This window comes from Colletotrichum paranaense, assembly GCF_030867605.1.
Source record: "Colletotrichum paranaense strain IMI 384185 chromosome Unknown Scaffold_4.1, whole genome shotgun sequence".
Lineage (NCBI taxonomy): Eukaryota > Fungi > Ascomycota > Sordariomycetes > Glomerellales > Glomerellaceae > Colletotrichum > Colletotrichum paranaense.
In genome coordinates, this window is record NW_026848962.1 from 836,430 (window position 1) to 853,606 (window position 17,177).

Below are 17,177 nucleotides of genomic sequence, written 5' to 3' on the forward strand. Positions count from 1 at the left end.
GAATGAGTTGAACACGAGGTGATGGCTTTGCACTTTTGGCATGGATCAGTCGAGTTTGAATTGGCTTTGATCGAGGCACGAAAGTGATGGTTTGTTGGTATAGGAGGGCAGCGACCCATGTGTTGGAACAGAGAGTGGGAGACGAGGTATTTGGCGGACTTGCATGATGGTGAGGGTCGGTGGCATGGCGAGGCGTTTGGAGGTCCAATGGATCATCAGTATTAGACGACCAGCATCCAGTTTAATGAGATAAAAATCACACAAGGCATTGCAATGATTTCACCAGAGACACTTTGGTTGCTGCGCATGAATGCTGTCCAGAGCATAAGCCGACCGAGGAATGGAGCGAATAATGATAATTATCACCAAGGCATAGATGGTGCGATTGTAGCACTTTGAAGCAATATACTAAGCAAAAACACAGACACCATGCTTTTGACGGTTCCAATTATCCGTAATTTACACAAAAAAGTTTATTGGCAAGCCCCATACGGCAACAAGTCCAAACCACCTCCAGTCCGGCCCTGTCTATGCCTTGCGTCTCTTGCTGCCACCCTTGGCCGCCTCCGCGCCGCTCCCCGTCGCCGTGCTCTCCGCGTACAGCGCGTCGAGGACGTCAGTCGAGTATCCCTGGGAGGTGGATGTGATACGCTTGGGGTCAAGCTTGCCGACGGCGGGGATGTTGGTAGCGAGGATCTCCTGGAAGGGAACCGCGACGAAGCGGCCTTGTGAGTCGAACCACTGGTTGAAGGGTTGTGAGAGGTTGATGACTTTGTTTTCGCCGTTCTTCGAGGTCAGGGTGATCTTCATGTTGTAGGTCGGTACGTTCTTCTTTGTGGATGTCGCGATGTTGACCTGTTTCGCGGGCGTGTAAGTCAAGGTTTGTCCATATCCTGGGAGCACATGCAGCTAGCTGCTGAGAGGGCACGAAAGAAAGCAAAGAGGCCTTACCTTCTCGCCTGAGGGTGTTGTGCCCTCATACACGGTGCCTGCCTCCTTCAACCAGATCCATAGCGTAAGAGCGCCATTGAGGATCGAGTAGAGGACCACGGCGGCGGCCGTGTAGTACTTTGTGCTGTCGAAGCCGAGCTTATAATCCCAAAGGAAACATGCGCCCGCAATCAAAAATGCTGAGTAGCCGAGCGCGAGGCGGACATCGGTGAGCGCGTGGGACTGGGTGAATTTGAGAGAGTTGAGGTAGTTGGGGAGAGCATCGTCCGAGGTATTCTTCAGGTCTGGGGGGAGGAGCTTGTGTTAGTGTGATGCGATAGCTAGGCCTAGCGCAGGGCCATAGGAGGGTGAAGGGAAGTGCATACCGGCCAGATTATGGACCGTAATTTTTTCGGAAGACATTTTGTCTACTTCAGTTTTCGGGATTCTTCTTTCGAGTAGACTTGACAGCTATGCGTGAGGCGGGCAGGCGTGGAGTTGTGATAGTTTGGCTTGTAACCTCCAGCCTGGCTTTCGGAGCTAGGAGTCTAGGACAGCTTGGACCCTTGTGCGCAGTCCCGTCCGTGGGCAGAGGTGAAAGTGGAAGGTGGTCTTTCGGAAGCTCGGCGAAACAAGCACCCGAGGAAGCTCCCACTCGATACAGACATCCAACTCCACCAGATTACACTGATGCAGGCGGAGCTCTCAACCACCTGGCTGCATCGCAACGACGAGCGCCGTTACCGTCTCTAATACACCATTGCCCGGCTCTAATCGTCACATACAAGCCCAGAATGGCCCAAGTTCCGGTGCAGACGATCCATCGGGATCCCCAGCTCCTGTACGCAAAGTCCCGCCTTGCCCGTCCTCAGTTGCAACCGCGTATGCTGACCTGACAAACCCGACAGTTACTGGATCCTATTCCCGATCACGGTGGTCATGGTCTTGACCGGCATCCTGCGTCACTACGCCACGGTCCTGCTCGCCACCGCACCCAAGAAGCTCGACAAGCCCGCGCTCAAGGAGCAGCGCAGCCTGATGCATGGCGTCACGGTCCGCACCAACCACCACGTCCTGTCCAAGAAGTCCTTTGAGGCCCGCCGCGATGCGCTCGTCGCGGCGTACGAGTCCGGCGCGTACTTGAAGAACCCGGATCAGAAGGGCCAGCCGCCCGCGAATCCGCTTACCGACCCTGGCGCGATGGACGGGATGATGGGGATGATGAAGAATAACATGGCCATGATTATTCCCAACACGTTGATCATGAGCTGGATCAACGCCTTCTTCAGCGGATACGTCATTAGTATGTTTTGCATGATCAACATCAGGACCTTGTGCAGCTGCTGACTGTCTTAGTGAAACTACCCTTCCCTATCACCATCAAGTTCAAGAGCATGCTTCAGGCGGGTGTGGCGACCAAGGACATGGATCCCCGCTGGATGTCCAGTATCTCCTGGTACTTCCTCTGCATCTTTGGTCTGCAGTCTGTCTTCGTTTTCATCTTGGGAAGCGACAACGGTAAGTCTGAAACTATCTTGGCCTTGCCCTTCCAGCATACTGACATCATTAAGCTGCCAGCCAGATGGCCCAGCAAATGGGGCAGATGGGAGGTGCCGCTGGTGCCCCTCAGATGTTTGGACCCGGTGTCGACCCCGACAAGCAGTTCAAGGGCGAGGCGGAGAACATTGCCGTCGTCGACCACTACTCTGTTTTGGATGATGTGGAGTCAAGACTGCTTGCGGGTATCAAGTCATAGAATTGTAGAACAATACACAAAATCCGCGCCCATCCGTACGCCTCGGGGCCCTTTCCATGTCTGAATAACGCTTGTGAGATTTCAGGAGCCACCTAAAGGCTATTCGCCGCCCTGTCCGTCCCACCAGAGGCATACGCCGAGACCCTCCATGGCCATGGTGCCCTTCACCTTGTACGGCGGCTTTGGCGGAGCAGCCTCTTCGCCCTGGCTTGGTCCTGCAGGTGTCTGGTCGTGCCACTCTTCATCGATGACCTGGAATCTGACCATTTCGTGATTATCATAGAAGAGTCTGTCGTCCTCAATGTTCCAGATCCATAGCTGCTCTGAGTGGTTGCTAGAGTCGTGTTAGTGACGCATCAAGGTGACAAGGCAGGTCTGGCGGCACGTACAACTCGGCACCTTCGGGAAGCTCATCAAAGGGGATGAAGATATCGTCAAAGAAGTCGGTTCTCAGGTTGATGCCGGCCGGCGTCGAACTTCTAATTCTTCCTATCATGACTTCGCCCTTGAAGGGTCTGAAGACGATGAGTCTGAATTCCACTGCCGCATTTGTTAAAGATGATAAAAAAAAAAGTCTGATGGGCTTGAGCTCGTGGAATTACCATTGACGTTGACGAGGCCTGTGCCATGGCCGATGAGGCCCTCAGAGGTCCACAAAAGATCGTAGAGGCAGATGCAAAGACCAATTTTCTGTATGACCTTGTTGGCGTACTTCGCATTGATGTTGTCCTCAATGGCGGCTTTGCTCTTCTTGCGGAAGTCTTCTGGTGCGATTTCGACCAGATCCGCAATCTTGGTCTTGATTGGGTCCTTTGTGTTAGTGACACACTCAGGTGAAATTTGTGAGTTTTCGAGTCTTACTAGGATGAACATGTTGAGCGCTTTGTCTTCGAGACGGCGGATTGTAGACCAGAAAGATCCCGGGTAAATATATTATTGATCCGGTATCATCGTCCGTCCCCTCAACGCCTCTGGAGGGTCGTGTTTGGGTCTTTCGAGTCGTGGTTCAGTGTATTGTACCGGCGCTCAGTGAGATCGCAAAATCGGCAAAATCGCGGGGCGCTTTGGTCTTGGGAAGCAGATTGACTCTTACCGCCCTCTACGTTGAGTTTAGCCTTAGCGGTTGCAGGGTGCATGTGTATCCCTATGGCCCACCACGCTTTAGTGGCTCGAGGTCTGTCCAGGCGGCGCGCCTCTGTCGCAACCCGCTGGAATTGTTATTGCGGGACCCGAAATGACTGTAGGGCGACTCCGAAAGCTCAAGTCCTAGGGGCTCCACGCACTCGCCTCACCTTCGCGTCAGGTCAGGGAAACTGCGTCCAGCCGTCTCTTCCATCCTAGAGCCTTTCGCTTCCCTTCCTTCATCAACTCAATCTTTACAGGTCGGCCGCCTTTCTTCTTTTCTCCAACTGGTGCTCTCTGCATAGAACACGCTACTTTCGAAAAGGCAATACTGCTTTCTGCTACGTTGATCGAATTTTGAACCATCCCTGCTACTCTTGCAAATAAAGATTGGTGCACAAATCGTCAAGGTCGTTGCAATCGAACACTGCGTTTCCTGCACCTTTTCACGGTTCCTTTCTTCAAAACCCCCGAACGCTCTTTAGCAACTCGACTGCGAAGATAGTAAGAACGCGTCGTCGTCCTCGAGCCAACATGTCGGGCTACAACTACGGTCCCCCACCACCCCCGCCTCCGGCTGCCCAGGCTAGCCATCCTGGATATGGGCACCACGGCGGCGCTTACCAACAGCATTCACGAGGCGGAGGTGCTCATGCTGCCCGTGGCGGGCGTGCTGGTTATCCATCAAATGGTCGCCCAGAGTACCCCCCGGCCCATCAGCCTCAGTACGAATATCCCCGCCAGCAGCCATACCCTCAACATAGCCCAGGATATCCCGCCCAGCAGCAACAACCTGCTGGCAGCAATTACCCTCCTCAGCAGCAGTGGCATCAAGACCACGGACATGGCGCCGCCCAGCATGGCGCTCACGCTCCTACGCCTCTGTCGACTTCCAACTACCATCCGAACTACGCCCCCCAGGTCTACGCTCATCCTCAACACCCACAACATCCTCAGCCGCCATCTCACCAGCCAGCCTACGGGCCACAGCAGCCGCAACAACCACAGCAGCAACCCTACGCCCAACCGTATCCCGCTCCTGCACCGTATACCGCTGGCCAGCCGTGGGCTGGACACGACCCCCATGCTCAAGGTCCCTACGGCGCTGGTCGCGGCCGAGGCGGTTACGGAAACGATCGAGGCGGCTCCCGAGGTCCTAACATGGCCACGCCTGCTCCAGGAGCCTACGGTGGTGAAGGAGTTCACCATCAAGCGAATGGTGGATATGGTCAGCCGTATGCCGATCCACGCGCGCAATCCGTCCAATACCAAGCTCCACCTCAATATCCATATCATGCCCCTCCTCCGGCACCTCACGCAGCGATTCCTCCACAGGAGCCGTACTACAAACATGATGGACAGGCCGGTCGAGGTCGTGGTGGTCATCGTGGTGGCAACCCACGTGGCCGTGGCTCGTTTCACGGCAACGACAGGGGTCGTCATCGTCAACAGGGCAACAACAATCACAATCACAATCATAACAACCGACAAGACGGTGGATTCCACCACAAGCATGATAAGCACGACAATGCTGCCTCGGGTAAGAAGAAGAAGCGTAAGACTAACACCCTTGGTCTTACACCTGGCCAAGACTCGGAGTCGGAAGACGATGAGATGGAAGAGGAGACGCTTCGCAAGTTGATAGGAGCAGATGCACTACAGTAAGTCGGATGGCCATGTCAGATTTTGCTCTATCTAACCGTCTCGTAGGGTGACTGATGTCGCTTCATACATTGCCGAGCGGAAGAAGCGCTTCCCCACGGCTGCGCGTGTCAAGGCCAAGAAGTCTGCCGAGACCACGCAAGGAAGTGGCAATAAGATCCATTCCAGTCTGGAGAAGGAGGAGAATCTCGCCAGCAAGCTCAGGAGACAACTGGAAAAGGTTGAATCGTCTATCAAGCGCAAGCGTGAACAGCAAGACGAGGGCGATGAGATGAGAGACAGCCCCTCCATTGACATCAAGTCTGAAGACGATGAGCCAGAAGTCGCGTCAAGTCGTGTTCAGCCGGCCCCCCCTCCACCCCCTCCTGCAAAAAAAGCAGACATTTCAAAGCATTGCAAGTACTACTCTACGGGAGGTACTTGCGGCAAGAAGGGCAAGTGCCGCTTCGTACATGATCCTGCTGTTAGGGAGGCAGCCATGAAGGAGAGAGAGATGAACAATGGCCACCTCACCATCCAGCAGCGCTTGATCTTGAACGACAAGGACCAAGAGGACCTTACTGTTCTTCAATCAATTCAATATCTGCGGGAGAAAGGCCTGATGAAGCCTGAAGATCAGCCTAATGGCACCAACGGGCACACTGGGTCACAGACCTCCCATTCTCAGTCCCGCCAGCACCCCAGCAGTCTCCCTGCGGCACCTGCTTCTCTCCCAGCGCCGCCTATGAAGCATCACGGGCTTCCTCCCCACAAACCGCCTCCTTCTGCAGGCGGATCTACGGTTCGATACAAAGGCTGGAACTTGAGTGGATATGGGAACTCAGGTCTCAAGTCCGAAGATCTCCCTTAGATGGCTACCATCAACGGCCAAAGCCGGAGTCTTACCCAAATACTCCAACTCTGCACTGCTTCCGCTTGAAGTGTGCTTCGGTTCTTTTTTGAGCGGTCTGCCTGAGTATGGCGACCTCGAATCATGCAACAGGTCTCTCGCTATGGCAGAGAAGTCGTCCTGACGCAGCGATTCGAACTAGCAGCGATGTTCATGTTTCATATCTGATCGAATTTTAAGCCACATCAAAGAGATTGGGCGTGGAAAGAGCATGGTTAGGAGGATCATATCACCAATTTTATGCCAGCCCCCGTTTCCTTGATTTTCACCGCACTCAGACGACTCCAGCTTTGACATCTCGGTTTCTTTGTTTGCGTCGGTTACCTTCCAGGGCTTCATCTGCAAAGTTGCGATCCCAGATCGCGTGTAAGATCGTTTTATCAATTCAAAGGGGACGAGGCTGGAGACACGACGGCATGGCGCACCTTCTATTTACCAGTCTGATGAGTTCAAAACCGTCGGAGTTTCCGGCTTGAGGAAAGGGGCTGAGTAGCTCCATGAAATGGCTTTGAGTTATTCGCTTCGGAACTTTCCAGAGGAGTTTAGGACTGACTGTAGTCCGGTTTGGCTGTACCTGATACCTCAAGGAGGGCTTTGCATCGGGATTATAGAACGGAAAACTGCAATGGGTTCACATTTCGGTGTCTTGGTGCAAATTGAATTTTAGTCAATAAAGAATAAATCTTACGTCTTGGAAACCTCGGTTCGTGGTGATTCAACGAAAGTTTTACGTGATTATGCTGTAAAGGTCTTGTCTATGGACCTGCCAAGTCTCGCTTCTCGTGGGTTACAGAAGGGACTTGGTTGCCATGTTGAGATAAAAACTTTCAGTTTTGGCCAGTCAACAAATACAGACGTAATAACATTAGGCTAGTACTTGATGGTGGCCGAGGTATTATTGAGCCGTGGCACGTATCTACCTGTTCCCTGTGTGATGATTTACGAAAAGAGGCCAAAAGAGACTGGCCGTGGAGTGTAGTAATATCCCATAATAATAATGACAAATCAAACTTGAAGTTCAGAATGAACGCCTTCGCTAATGTGATGCTGAGCCGCGCCTGTACCGGTGCAAATACCTCAGTAGTGCCAGATCCAAAATCCCTATTGATAAAAGATGATGGGAGAAATTGGGTGATGGGGATGATTGAGGAAAAGAAAATCTAGCGTCGTCGCTGCTCTTCGTAGAATCTGCGCTTGCGCTCCTCCTTTTCGGCCTTGAGACGCTTCTCGAGCCGCTCCTGTTCGATATCCTCGCGGCGGGCCGCGCGCTCAGCCGCCGCCTCCTCGTCCCACACGTCATCCATGCCGGCCTCCATGTCTGAAGACCCATCAGAGTCGTAGTGGTACCGGGGGCCGCGATCGTCTTCCTCGTCTTCGTCGTACTCGATAAAGTCGTCGAATTCCTCCTCCTCTTCCTCGTCGTAACGTGAGCGTTTCGCGGAGCCGCCGTACCGCGGGGCGGGTCGGGAGTTGAGGAGAGCGCCTCCTGGTGCCGGCTTCTTCTTTGCCGAGGTAGCTCCGGGTTTCGGGCGGGCGGTGCCGGTATATCCTGTGGTAGCGACGGCGGCTTTCTTGAGCTTCTTTTGTTGCTCTTCGTCGGCGGCAGCCGCGCGTGCCCTTACGCCGGCCCTGGGGTCTCTCGCTCTGTCGGCAGTTCCGTTACGGCTGGCGCTTGATCCGATTGCACTGACCCCATTACGTGAAGGCGGAGCCGAAGACGGCCTTGAGGTACCCTGGAATTTCGACACTGGCCTCGCTGCGCCCTTAGGGTCCTTCTTGAAATCCTTCTTCATCTCCTCCCGCTCTTTCTTCGTAAACACCTTTTCCACCGGCTTGTGCTGAATCTTGCCGACTTGGCCCAGCTTGGTTTGGGCCTGTTGAGCCCGTGCCATGATCTCGGCGAAAGATCCCTTCTTTGGTGGTGCACCTTTCGGTGCCGCGGCAGGAGCTGACGGAGATGGTCGACTAGGCAGTGTCGATGTCACCCTAGACGTGCCCGAGCCATTCACCGGCCTGGCGCCGGAAGAGCTGGATTTCGCGGACGTCGTGCCATTTCCGACAGGCCTAGGCGCAGACGTGGATCGATCGGATGGTCGTCCGGCGCTGCCTCGATAGCCAGTGGTTGTTGTCGAAGACTTCTCCGCAGGCCGTGCGGGTCTCTGAGCATCTGCAGATCTGGGGGGTGCAGACGAGCTGGCACCGTTTGTGCTTGTTCGCGGAAGCTTGTTCGAGACGGTGCTGCGAAGGTCGTCGTCGGCTTTCCGTTTCGGGGGCGGGAGGGCTGGCCTCGATGGAGCTGGTGATGTGCTCTGTGACTTATCGCCACTTATTTGGGCGAGGAGATCTCCAATCTGTGAACCACCCGTCGTCAGCCCTGCCCCAGAAGTCGCTAAAACGTGTCGTCGCATCTCCAGAGCACTTACAGGCATGGTGACGGACTGCTAAAGCCAAATATCGTCAAGCAAGTGTCTATGTTGCTTGCAGCGGCCGTCAGGATGCATCAGGCGGACGCTTGAGTCATCAGTGTGGAAAGTACGAGAACTCAAGTTTCTGCGCTTCAGCGGCCCCCTCTCAAAAGACTGAACACGCGGGCGTGTCCGTCGGGTCTGGGAGACGAGAAATGTTAGAGAAAAAATGAGGAAAAATCGCGAAAAATAAGAAGGCGGTCGCGAAGCGCACAGCACAAACACCCGACGGTCGTTAAAATCGAAAGTTGGGTGTAGGGGACAAAAGGAAGTGGCGTTGGAGTCGGCAAGTTTATATATGTTGGCCTGGGGGGTGGAATCACTGGTACCGTCCTTCCAGTACCGTCCACCTATCTTAGGTTCCTTGGACTGTGGTCCAATCCGTTAGCCTATCCGGAAGCTGGAGTGGCTCCGATTCCGGTGGAGTGAGATCCACTGGGCCCTTGGCGCTGTGACGCTGGGCTCTCGGTCGATTTCTGTTGGTAGAATTTAGAAGGCTGTCAGTGGCCCACGGGCCGAGCAGATGTAGGGGGGTCTTGAGTGTGGCTGGAGAAGCCAGAGACAGGATAAGTGTGGCTTGTGAGGTTTTTAGTCGGCTATCCCAGCCACCGACCGCCCTCCCCGCCCTAAGGTAGGGTCCCGCACCCTCTGGCTCACAAAACGAAAAAAAAGTTCCATTTCCGACAACCATCCGAATCTCAACAACCACGCGAAAATCTCCCAAGACTCGAAGATTCAGTCTCCGCCCAACTTCGCGGTTAAATTGATTGACCTCTCGTGTTCTTTACGACAAACAGTGAGTTTTCCCCCTTCTTCTCTACGCTTGATCTCCATCTCGTCGCCAATCGTTCTTCATTATTTCGACGCCGGCGCAAAAAATAACGATCCCTCTTTTCTAACAATCGTTCGTCGCAGAAAATCATTCAAGATGAAGCACCTCGCCGCTTTCCTCCTCCTCGGCCTCGGTGGCAACACCTCCCCCTCTGCCAAGGATGTTAAGGCCGTCCTTGAGTCCGTCGGTATTGAGGCTGATGACGAGCGCCTGAACAAGCTCATCTCCGAGCTTGAGGGCAAGGACATCAACGAGGTTCGTTACGACTTTGATCGCGATAGGCGCAAAGGATGTAAATGCTAACAAGGTACACAGCTCATCGCTGAGGGCTCCAGCAAGCTTGCCTCTGTTCCCTCTGGTGGCGCTGGTGGTGCCGCCGCTGCTTCCGGCGGTGCTGCTGCCGGTGGTGCCGCTGAGGACGCCCCCAAGGAGGAGAAGGAGGAGGAGAAGGAGGAGTCCGACGAGGACATGGGATTCGGTCTCTTCGACTAAATACCCCTCTCACGCCCTCGCCTCATCGAAGAATATACGCAGCAATCGGCCGACGTTTTCACAAGTCATTGACATGGGGAAATCTCTCTTGGGTTGGGCTTCGGCACACGTTTGTGTAGGAACACCTGCTAGGTTCGGTCAAATAAAAAGCTCGCTGGTTCTTTGAACAATGTTGCCCGAAATGATTTATCGTGTGCTTTTCCCTGATTGACTAGTGAGTGAAACAAATGCATGTCAACTCGAGCTTTGAATGTTAGCGCTCTCATCATAATGCTACGAAGCTCAAAGTCCGCTTCATGTGGGGCAACATGTTCGCGACAAGATGCACGTAAATCGGGCGCAACCATTTTTGAAAACCTAAGACCGAAAGCTGTGACTGGTCTCGCTCGGTATATCTTAAGCGAAAAGATACCTTGCCGCCTTGCATGGGGATTACATCAACTTAAAGATGGAAGGTAGGCTGCAGGCATTAGAGACTTGTTGTGGCCTCAGGCAAGACTCAGCGTCTAGTCCCAAGCTCAAATTCCATGTGCCCAACGATGAATGTGTCTGTCGCCTTACGCTTTGCTGTTCAGCCCATCGTTGCTCCGACAACAACATCCCCCGGTCTTGATTTCTCATTGGCCGACCCCTGCTAGCCCCAAATACTGGGAACGTCCTCAATTGACAAGGAATCGACACATCCCTCCGACATACAAGATGCTAGTGACGCGCCGCATAAACTAATTTCTCCTCCATTTGCAATCTTTCGGATCATGGGCACATTTGACACGTAAAACAGTGTTCAATCGCCAAAATCAATCCCTTTCTTTCTGGCGGAAGGTGTTTGGCCGTCGAGACGTGGAGATTCGCGCCACTAATTCCCAGCCCCCCGTTGCGCAAAATTGGAACAACAAACTATCCCACCAGCTCGAAATGTCGACAGCCTCTCCCACGCCGCTGGGCACCGCCGGAACCGGCCTGTCACGAAAAACGTCCGTACGACAAGGCCTCAGGAGGCTGCCCTCTCGCCCACATCTCAATCGAAGCGAATCCAACCCTGTTCATGCGACCGCCGCTGCACCCGCGCTCTCAAAAAAGGCAGACTCACAGCAGTACGCCATGCACGATAGCTCCGATGATGAGATACCCGTGCCTATGAAGCTCAGTGCCCTCACCAAGGCACTTCTCAACGATGGAAGCGGCCCTGAACCGCAACGAGCAGCTTCACCGCCTAGAACACGTCGCCGCGTCAGTAACCTTGCCGCGTCTACGAGCTCTGCAACGGAGGAGAGAAGGTCCCTCCGATCGGGAAGTGCCCAAGCGTACGACACAAGGTCAACAAAACCCACGTCGCCGCTACAGAGCAGAGAGAATAGCCCTGTGCGGAAAAGAGTTGTGAGACTCAGCAATACGCCCAAAAGCCTTGGCCAGATGCGTCCCGCCAAGAGGAGGTCTACCTCGCTGTCCCGATCAACCAACCAACGTCCCCAATCTAGAAGTCGGCCAGAGAGCCGAAACCAATCCTCGGATGAGAAGAATGACCCGCCCCAAGATGTCAACACACCAGCCCAAGGTATTCGCGTCGTCCGGATTGCTGCTGGCTCGTCTGGCAATAGAAGTCGCCTCACCAACTCATCCAGTCATTCTAGGCGTTCAGGTTCCCACATGGAACAGGACCACCCGGAGGAGCCATTCACAGTAGCACGCCACGCCGCCGGTGTTAACCCTGGCAGTGTGTCCCGACAAGCCTCCAATGCTGGAAGAACCACCAAGGCTGAGGACAATCTCGCACTGCAGGGCTCAATGCGCGTCAAGCGAGTAGGCAAGATTCCTGGAAGCTTCTTGAGCGGCCCCGCTCGACGTGGGCGCAGAAGGCAGAGTGAGGAGGAGGCGGAGGCTAATGGCGATGGCGATGGCGAGGGTCTGATCTCGAGCCAATATCACGATGGACACGGCGCAGACATGGAGAACGACGTGGCATCATCCTTCTATGGCAACGGCAGACAAATGTCATCAGGCAGTCCAGTCGCATTGAGCGATCCTTCCAGAGCAACGCATCGCAGGCCTACGTCGTATGCTGAACCACCGGCCCCTTCTTCTGCGCGCCATTCTCCCCAGGAAAGAGACGAGCCAGAAGAGATTCATTACAGGTTGCCTGCGCCGCGCCCTCAAGTTCCCTCCTCCCACGATCAGGAGAATGAACCAGTGTCTATAGTACGAAGTACGAGGCCTACCGCCATCAAGCCTGCCGAAATGGTCATGGAAAAAGTAGTCAGGCGTTCTATAAACCCCGAGGCTGCTCAACAAAGACCCGCGGCATCTCCTGAGCGCAAGCCTCTGGCTTCCCTGGCCAACAACACTCCGCGCCGAGCCGCTCCTCCGCCTCCGCCTAAGATGTCTGTTCTTGATGCTGCCACCACATCCGCAGGCGCAGCGACAACTACTCAAGGCAAGCAAAGGCGAAATATCCTCCGTGTCAACGGAAAGTCCTACACAAGGCTCGACTGTCTGGGCCGGGGCGGTAGCGCTAAGGTCTACCGTGTTACTGCCGAAAACGGAGCAATGTTTGCACTGAAAAGAGTATCGCTGGAGAATGCGGACGAGTTGACCGTCCGGGGCTACAAGGGCGAAATCGACCTACTTGGTAAGCTGAGAGGCAATGAACGAGTCATCAACCTTTTCGACTACGAGATGAACAGTGAAAAGAAAATGCTCACTTTAGTAAGTCATCCTCCATTGGATCGTGATGGCATGGCTAACCCGTACTCAGCTTATGGAAATGGGCGAATTGGATCTCCACACCCTTCTCAGGAGTCGCCAAAATCCCGAATCGCCTAAATTTGATTCGGTCTTGGTCCGCTTCTACTGGAAAGAAATGCTGGAGTGCCTGCAATCAGTACACCAGTCCGAAATCGTGCACTCCGATCTCAAACCAGCCAATTTCGTTCTTGTCAAGGGTCGCTTGAAACTCATCGATTTCGGTATTGCCAATGCAATTCGAACAGATGAGACTGTCAACGTTCACCGTGAAACGCAAGTGGGCACACCGAATTACATGTCGCCCGAGTCGCTCCTAGATTCCAATGCGCCTCGAGGCGGCCGAGTTCCTGGACGACCCAAGCTGATGAAAGTTGGAAAGCCGAGCGATGTCTGGTCTCTCGGGTGTATTCTGTACCAACTGGTCTACGGAATGCCTCCCTTTGGTCACATCAGCAATCAAATGGCAAAGTGCCAAGCCATCATCAACTGGGACCACGACATTGAATTCCCGTCCAGGGCCATGGGTGGAGTTCCAGTACCTCCTTCTCTGCTGCGAACCTTGAGGCGGTGTCTCAACCGTGACGTCGACATGCGACCTTCATGTGAAGAACTCCTTCACGAGACCGATCCTTTCCTATACCCCAATGAGATGAGCGAAAAGGCGCTTCCCATTGACGAAGAGCTGCTTGGTAGAATCATCCAGAGCGTTGTCTCGAGGTGTCGAGAACGCATGCCGACAGATGCGGAGGCCATGTCTGTGTGGCCGTCGGCTTACTGGACCAGCGTCAAAAAAGCAACGAATCCTAGCAGGTGATGAAAGCGTATGAGCATTGTTGTTGGATCAGGCGTCATGGAGACATTACTTGGGTTTAATGATCATCGGAATATCCATAGCTCGGAGTTTCTTGGGCTGTTTGTTTTACTTCTTGTTCAACTGCTTCGTGCAGTCGTTTTCTTCCCCACCACTGTTTTCAATATTGATTCCCTAGGCTTCGGCCTTCCCCCATGATTGGGCACGTTTTTTCTGGAGACGCAGACCTAGACAATGCGTCTTATCAATTGTACTACAGCCTCTTGGCTTCAACATTTTCGGCGACCATCAAAGTCCCCAATCCCACATGACGTGAATGTATTTATTTGTCTATTGGTACAGCCCCGACGGGGAACAATACAAGGACATGGAATCATACGATCCATGGCCTACTATTCCTGATTCATACTCGAACAAGCTTGCACATCCCCCAGCCCTGCCTCTTAAGCCTCAATCTCCTCAGGCGCATTGATCTTAAGCTCGCTAATCGTCAGCATTGTGTAGCGGTGCTTGCTTTTGACCGTCTTCACTTTCCGCTGCCTCCTCTTCGTCTTCTCCTTCATTCTCATCGGCTCGCTCTCCGTGCCCGTCACCACGGCACGGCACTCGTATACCCGCTCGTCGATGAAGGGTGAGCCCTTGAGGGTGTAATCTCTGCTACCGATGACCGAGGCACGGTTGAGGCGGAGGACGTCGCCAGGCACGACGCCAGGCATCTTGAAGGGCAGGCGGACGCTATCGCCGGGCTGGACGAGGTACGGGCGTCCATGGATGTGGAAGGTGATGTAGTGGTTGGGCTGGGCCGCTAGGAAGGGCAGCGCCGCCTGCACGGATTCGGAGATCGGAGTCGTTGCGGACGGCGTCGACGTCTGGGCGGCGCCGGCGGCGGCCTGTTGTGCTATTGAGGAGGCTTGCGCGCCGACGGGAGGCGCATCTTGTGCGGCTGCGGCGGGCTCAATGATGGGTGCCGTGGAGTTGAAGCGGCGGGCGTGGATCGGGAGGAGGAAGGTCGGCGGGAGTCGCGTGATGGGTGTCCTGAGCTCCAGGACGGAGCGCAGCAATGTGCGACTCATCTTTTGATTGATGAGGGTTTGAAATCTTTTGTTTTAGTTGGACAGAGAGACAGTCGGACCTCGTTTGTCGGTCCAATTGCTGGTCTCTCACGTTCGTCGACTTTAGCTTTCTACGCGACTGGGACCCGGCCAACACGAAGCTTCAAAAAAGTTCGGATAGACCTGGAGTGCAATTCCTCTGGGTGCTCGGAAAATATGTTGCTCCGCTGATGCAAGCAGGGATGTTGGCGGCTGGACCTCGAATTTTGGGGTCGGACCCCACATCGCTATCGATATGGGATTTTTTTTTGGCTACCCGCCACTTCGACGGACGACGACCCTGAGGAGCTTCGCCGACATCAACACTACGGACGACTAGACTTCGTCCAGATCAGTAACACCATCCTGTAAAATCAAAGTCGCTACGGGCGTAAATCACTCAAGATGCCTCAGGTGAGTAGCTTTCCCATTCGCAGCTCTCTATTCTTACCTGTTGTACTAACAAATCCGCGAACAGAACGAGGTACGACACGCCCTCAGAAGGGCCTCTCCGTCTCCCAATCTCGGCGCCCGCTAACGAAGAAATTATAGTATATGGAGAGATGGCGCAAGCTTCATGGTCGGAGGTTAGAATCTTGAAATCAACCAGGAATTTTGACGAGGGGAGGGCTGACATTCGACTTTTCTCAGACTCGATCACGAGGAGAAGGCCCGCAAGAAGGAGGCTCGTGAGGGCCACAAGGCGTCCAAGGATGCGCAGAACCTGCGCGGTCTCCGCGCCAAGCTTCACGCGAAGAAGCGCCACAACGAGAAGATCCAGATGCGCAAGCAGATCAAGGCCCACGAGGAGCGCAACGTCAAGACCAACGACGAGAAGGAGCCCTCCGAGCCCATGCCCGCCTACCTGCTCGACCGAAACAACCCAAGCAACGCCAAGGCCATTTCTTCCCAGATCAAGAACAAGCGTGCCGAAAAGGCTGCCCGGTTCCAGGTTCCTTTGCCCAAGGTGAAGGGTATCTCTGAAGAGGAGATGTTCAAGGTTATCTCGACCGGAAAGAAGACGCACCAAAAGTCCTGGAAGCGTATGATTACGAAGCCAACTTTTGTCGGACCTAACTTCACCCGGAGAGATCCCAAGCACGAACGGTAATCATTCCTACGCATTCGGCGCCAACTTGGCAGTTTGAGGATCTTTGCTAACGAGGTGCTTTCCCAAAATCAGATTCATCCGTCCTATGGGGTACGTGACCGGAAGCGCTCTGTCTTCTCCTCCGTCTTACTGACAATGATCTCTAGTCTGCGTTACAAGCACGCGCACGTGTGTCACCCGGAACTCAACGTAACCGTAAAACTGCCAATCTTGGGAGTCAAGAAGAACCCTCAGAACCCTCTTTACACGAACCTGGGTGTCCTCACGAAAGGAACTGTGCTGGAAGTAAACGTTTCTGACATGGGCCTTACGACAGCGAGCGGCAAAGTGGTTTGGGGGAGATACGCCCAGGTGACGAATTCACCGGTAAGTGAAATTCCATCGAAAAGCGCGGCTATTTTGCTATTTCAATTGCTTCGTTTGGCTGCTTGGATGAGCCGGTCGTGGCACAGTGTCAACTTTGTAAGACGAGAAGCTAACGCACGGTATTCTTCAGGAGAACGATGGCTGCGTAAACGCAGTCCTGCTCGTTTAGATGGAAACAGGAAAAAAAAGTCAAGGCTATCGCGCAAGGAGTGTCACATAATGGCATCGGGGCACAGCAGGGACGCCGTGCCTCTATCGAAACGTGGAGCGGAAAAGCCTATGAGGTAGTGGTACTTGGGGCAGTCGAGTCCCAGCTGGCGTTAAGGCGTTCTGTCACCTCGTGTAAGGGGGGAATGGGTGGATGCCCGTGAGTGACAATATGAAAAAATTTCAACCTAGGTAGATGAAACAAGATTCCCATTTGTAGACTGGCAAAGGATGACTTGAGTGACGAGGATGACTGCAAGGTATTCGCTGCTTGGGCTTTTTTTTTAAATAGGCCCTTTATTACCCACGGCCAGCCAGCTTGATATCTAGGTATCACTCCCCTCAGCTCAAAATGGATTGGCCCTCCAAAGTTTCCACCGAATCAGACGCGAATTCCTCCCGCAGATCAAATCTTGCATTGAATAGAACCGTATCATGGAAATCCTTCTATATGAACAGTTATCGAGTTTCAAGCGATGCTTGCGACGAGGCACCGGTATCGAGGTCCAGGCTTCCATGGCGAGAACACATTCTGGTCCGTCGAGTGGCCTACAGTCGAGGAGACGGGTAGTCAAGAGTGTTTGGTTTCCAGAGTGTAATAGGTATAACGACGATGGGAAAGCAGGAAACAAGGAATATCAAAACAGAAACAAAAATGAGCTACCTGTGGCTTTACGTAGGGTCACCAAGTTCGAGCTCGC

General features: G+C 53.9%; 10 protein-coding genes across 10 annotated transcripts; 5 read left to right on the forward strand and 5 right to left on the reverse strand.

Annotated features, from left to right (window-relative positions):
* Positions 1-45: 45 nt before the first annotated feature.
* CPAR01_05251 (uncharacterized protein) lies at positions 46-186 on the reverse strand (the record flags this gene model as incomplete). Its single annotated transcript, XM_060489530.1, has 1 exon — positions 46-186. One exon carries the CDS (start codon positions 184-186, stop codon positions 46-48), a length of 141 nt encoding a protein of 46 aa, XP_060350996.1.
* Positions 187-528: 342 nt separating this feature from the next.
* Positions 529-1,353, reverse strand: CPAR01_05252 (microsomal signal peptidase 25 kDa subunit; the record flags this gene model as incomplete). Its single annotated transcript, XM_060489531.1, has 3 exons — positions 529-855; positions 952-1,235; positions 1,317-1,353. The coding sequence occupies 3 exons, from the start codon at positions 1,351-1,353 to the stop codon at positions 529-531; spliced, it is 648 nt and encodes a 215-aa protein (XP_060350997.1).
* A 371-nt stretch (positions 1,354-1,724) lies between these two features.
* On the forward strand, positions 1,725-2,686 carry CPAR01_05253 (uncharacterized protein; the record flags this gene model as incomplete). Its single annotated transcript, XM_060489532.1, has 4 exons — positions 1,725-1,771; positions 1,839-2,233; positions 2,287-2,448; positions 2,502-2,686. 4 exons carry the CDS (start codon positions 1,725-1,727, stop codon positions 2,684-2,686), a joined length of 789 nt encoding a protein of 262 aa, XP_060350998.1.
* Positions 2,687-2,785: 99 nt separating this feature from the next.
* On the reverse strand, positions 2,786-3,559 carry CPAR01_05254 (RNA polymerase III subunit Rpc25; the record flags this gene model as incomplete). The annotated part of the gene is made up of 4 exons (XM_060489533.1): positions 2,786-3,020; positions 3,076-3,226; positions 3,289-3,496; positions 3,548-3,559. The coding sequence occupies 4 exons, from the start codon at positions 3,557-3,559 to the stop codon at positions 2,786-2,788; spliced, it is 606 nt and encodes a 201-aa protein (XP_060350999.1).
* A 660-nt stretch (positions 3,560-4,219) lies between these two features.
* Positions 4,220-6,320, forward strand: CPAR01_05255 (uncharacterized protein; the record flags this gene model as incomplete). Its single annotated transcript, XM_060489534.1, has 2 exons — positions 4,220-5,469; positions 5,519-6,320. Coding segments are annotated over 2 exons (2,052 nt in total), but the record flags the coding sequence as incomplete, so codon positions are not given.
* A 1,199-nt stretch (positions 6,321-7,519) lies between these two features.
* Positions 7,520-8,788, reverse strand: CPAR01_05256 (uncharacterized protein; the record flags this gene model as incomplete). The annotated part of the gene is made up of 1 exon (XM_060489535.1): positions 7,520-8,788. The coding sequence occupies one exon, from the start codon at positions 8,786-8,788 to the stop codon at positions 7,520-7,522; it is 1,269 nt and encodes a 422-aa protein (XP_060351001.1).
* Positions 8,789-9,752: 964 nt separating this feature from the next.
* On the forward strand, positions 9,753-10,148 carry CPAR01_05257 (60S acidic ribosomal protein P2; the record flags this gene model as incomplete). Its single annotated transcript, XM_060489536.1, has 2 exons — positions 9,753-9,911; positions 9,972-10,148. 2 exons carry the CDS (start codon positions 9,753-9,755, stop codon positions 10,146-10,148), a joined length of 336 nt encoding a protein of 111 aa, XP_060351002.1.
* Positions 10,149-11,063: 915 nt separating this feature from the next.
* CPAR01_05258 (uncharacterized protein) lies at positions 11,064-13,704 on the forward strand (the record flags this gene model as incomplete). The annotated part of the gene is made up of 2 exons (XM_060489537.1): positions 11,064-12,851; positions 12,901-13,704. The coding sequence occupies 2 exons, from the start codon at positions 11,064-11,066 to the stop codon at positions 13,702-13,704; spliced, it is 2,592 nt and encodes an 863-aa protein (XP_060351003.1).
* A 440-nt stretch (positions 13,705-14,144) lies between these two features.
* Positions 14,145-14,774, reverse strand: CPAR01_05259 (uncharacterized protein; the record flags this gene model as incomplete). Its single annotated transcript, XM_060489538.1, has 1 exon — positions 14,145-14,774. The coding sequence occupies one exon, from the start codon at positions 14,772-14,774 to the stop codon at positions 14,145-14,147; it is 630 nt and encodes a 209-aa protein (XP_060351004.1).
* Positions 14,775-15,197: 423 nt separating this feature from the next.
* CPAR01_05260 (ribosome biogenesis protein nsa-2) lies at positions 15,198-16,438 on the forward strand (the record flags this gene model as incomplete). The annotated part of the gene is made up of 7 exons (XM_060489539.1): positions 15,198-15,206; positions 15,271-15,276; positions 15,345-15,379; positions 15,444-15,899; positions 15,976-15,993; positions 16,050-16,269; positions 16,400-16,438. 7 exons carry the CDS (start codon positions 15,198-15,200, stop codon positions 16,436-16,438), a joined length of 783 nt encoding a protein of 260 aa, XP_060351005.1.
* Between the last annotated feature and the right edge of the window lie 739 nt (positions 16,439-17,177).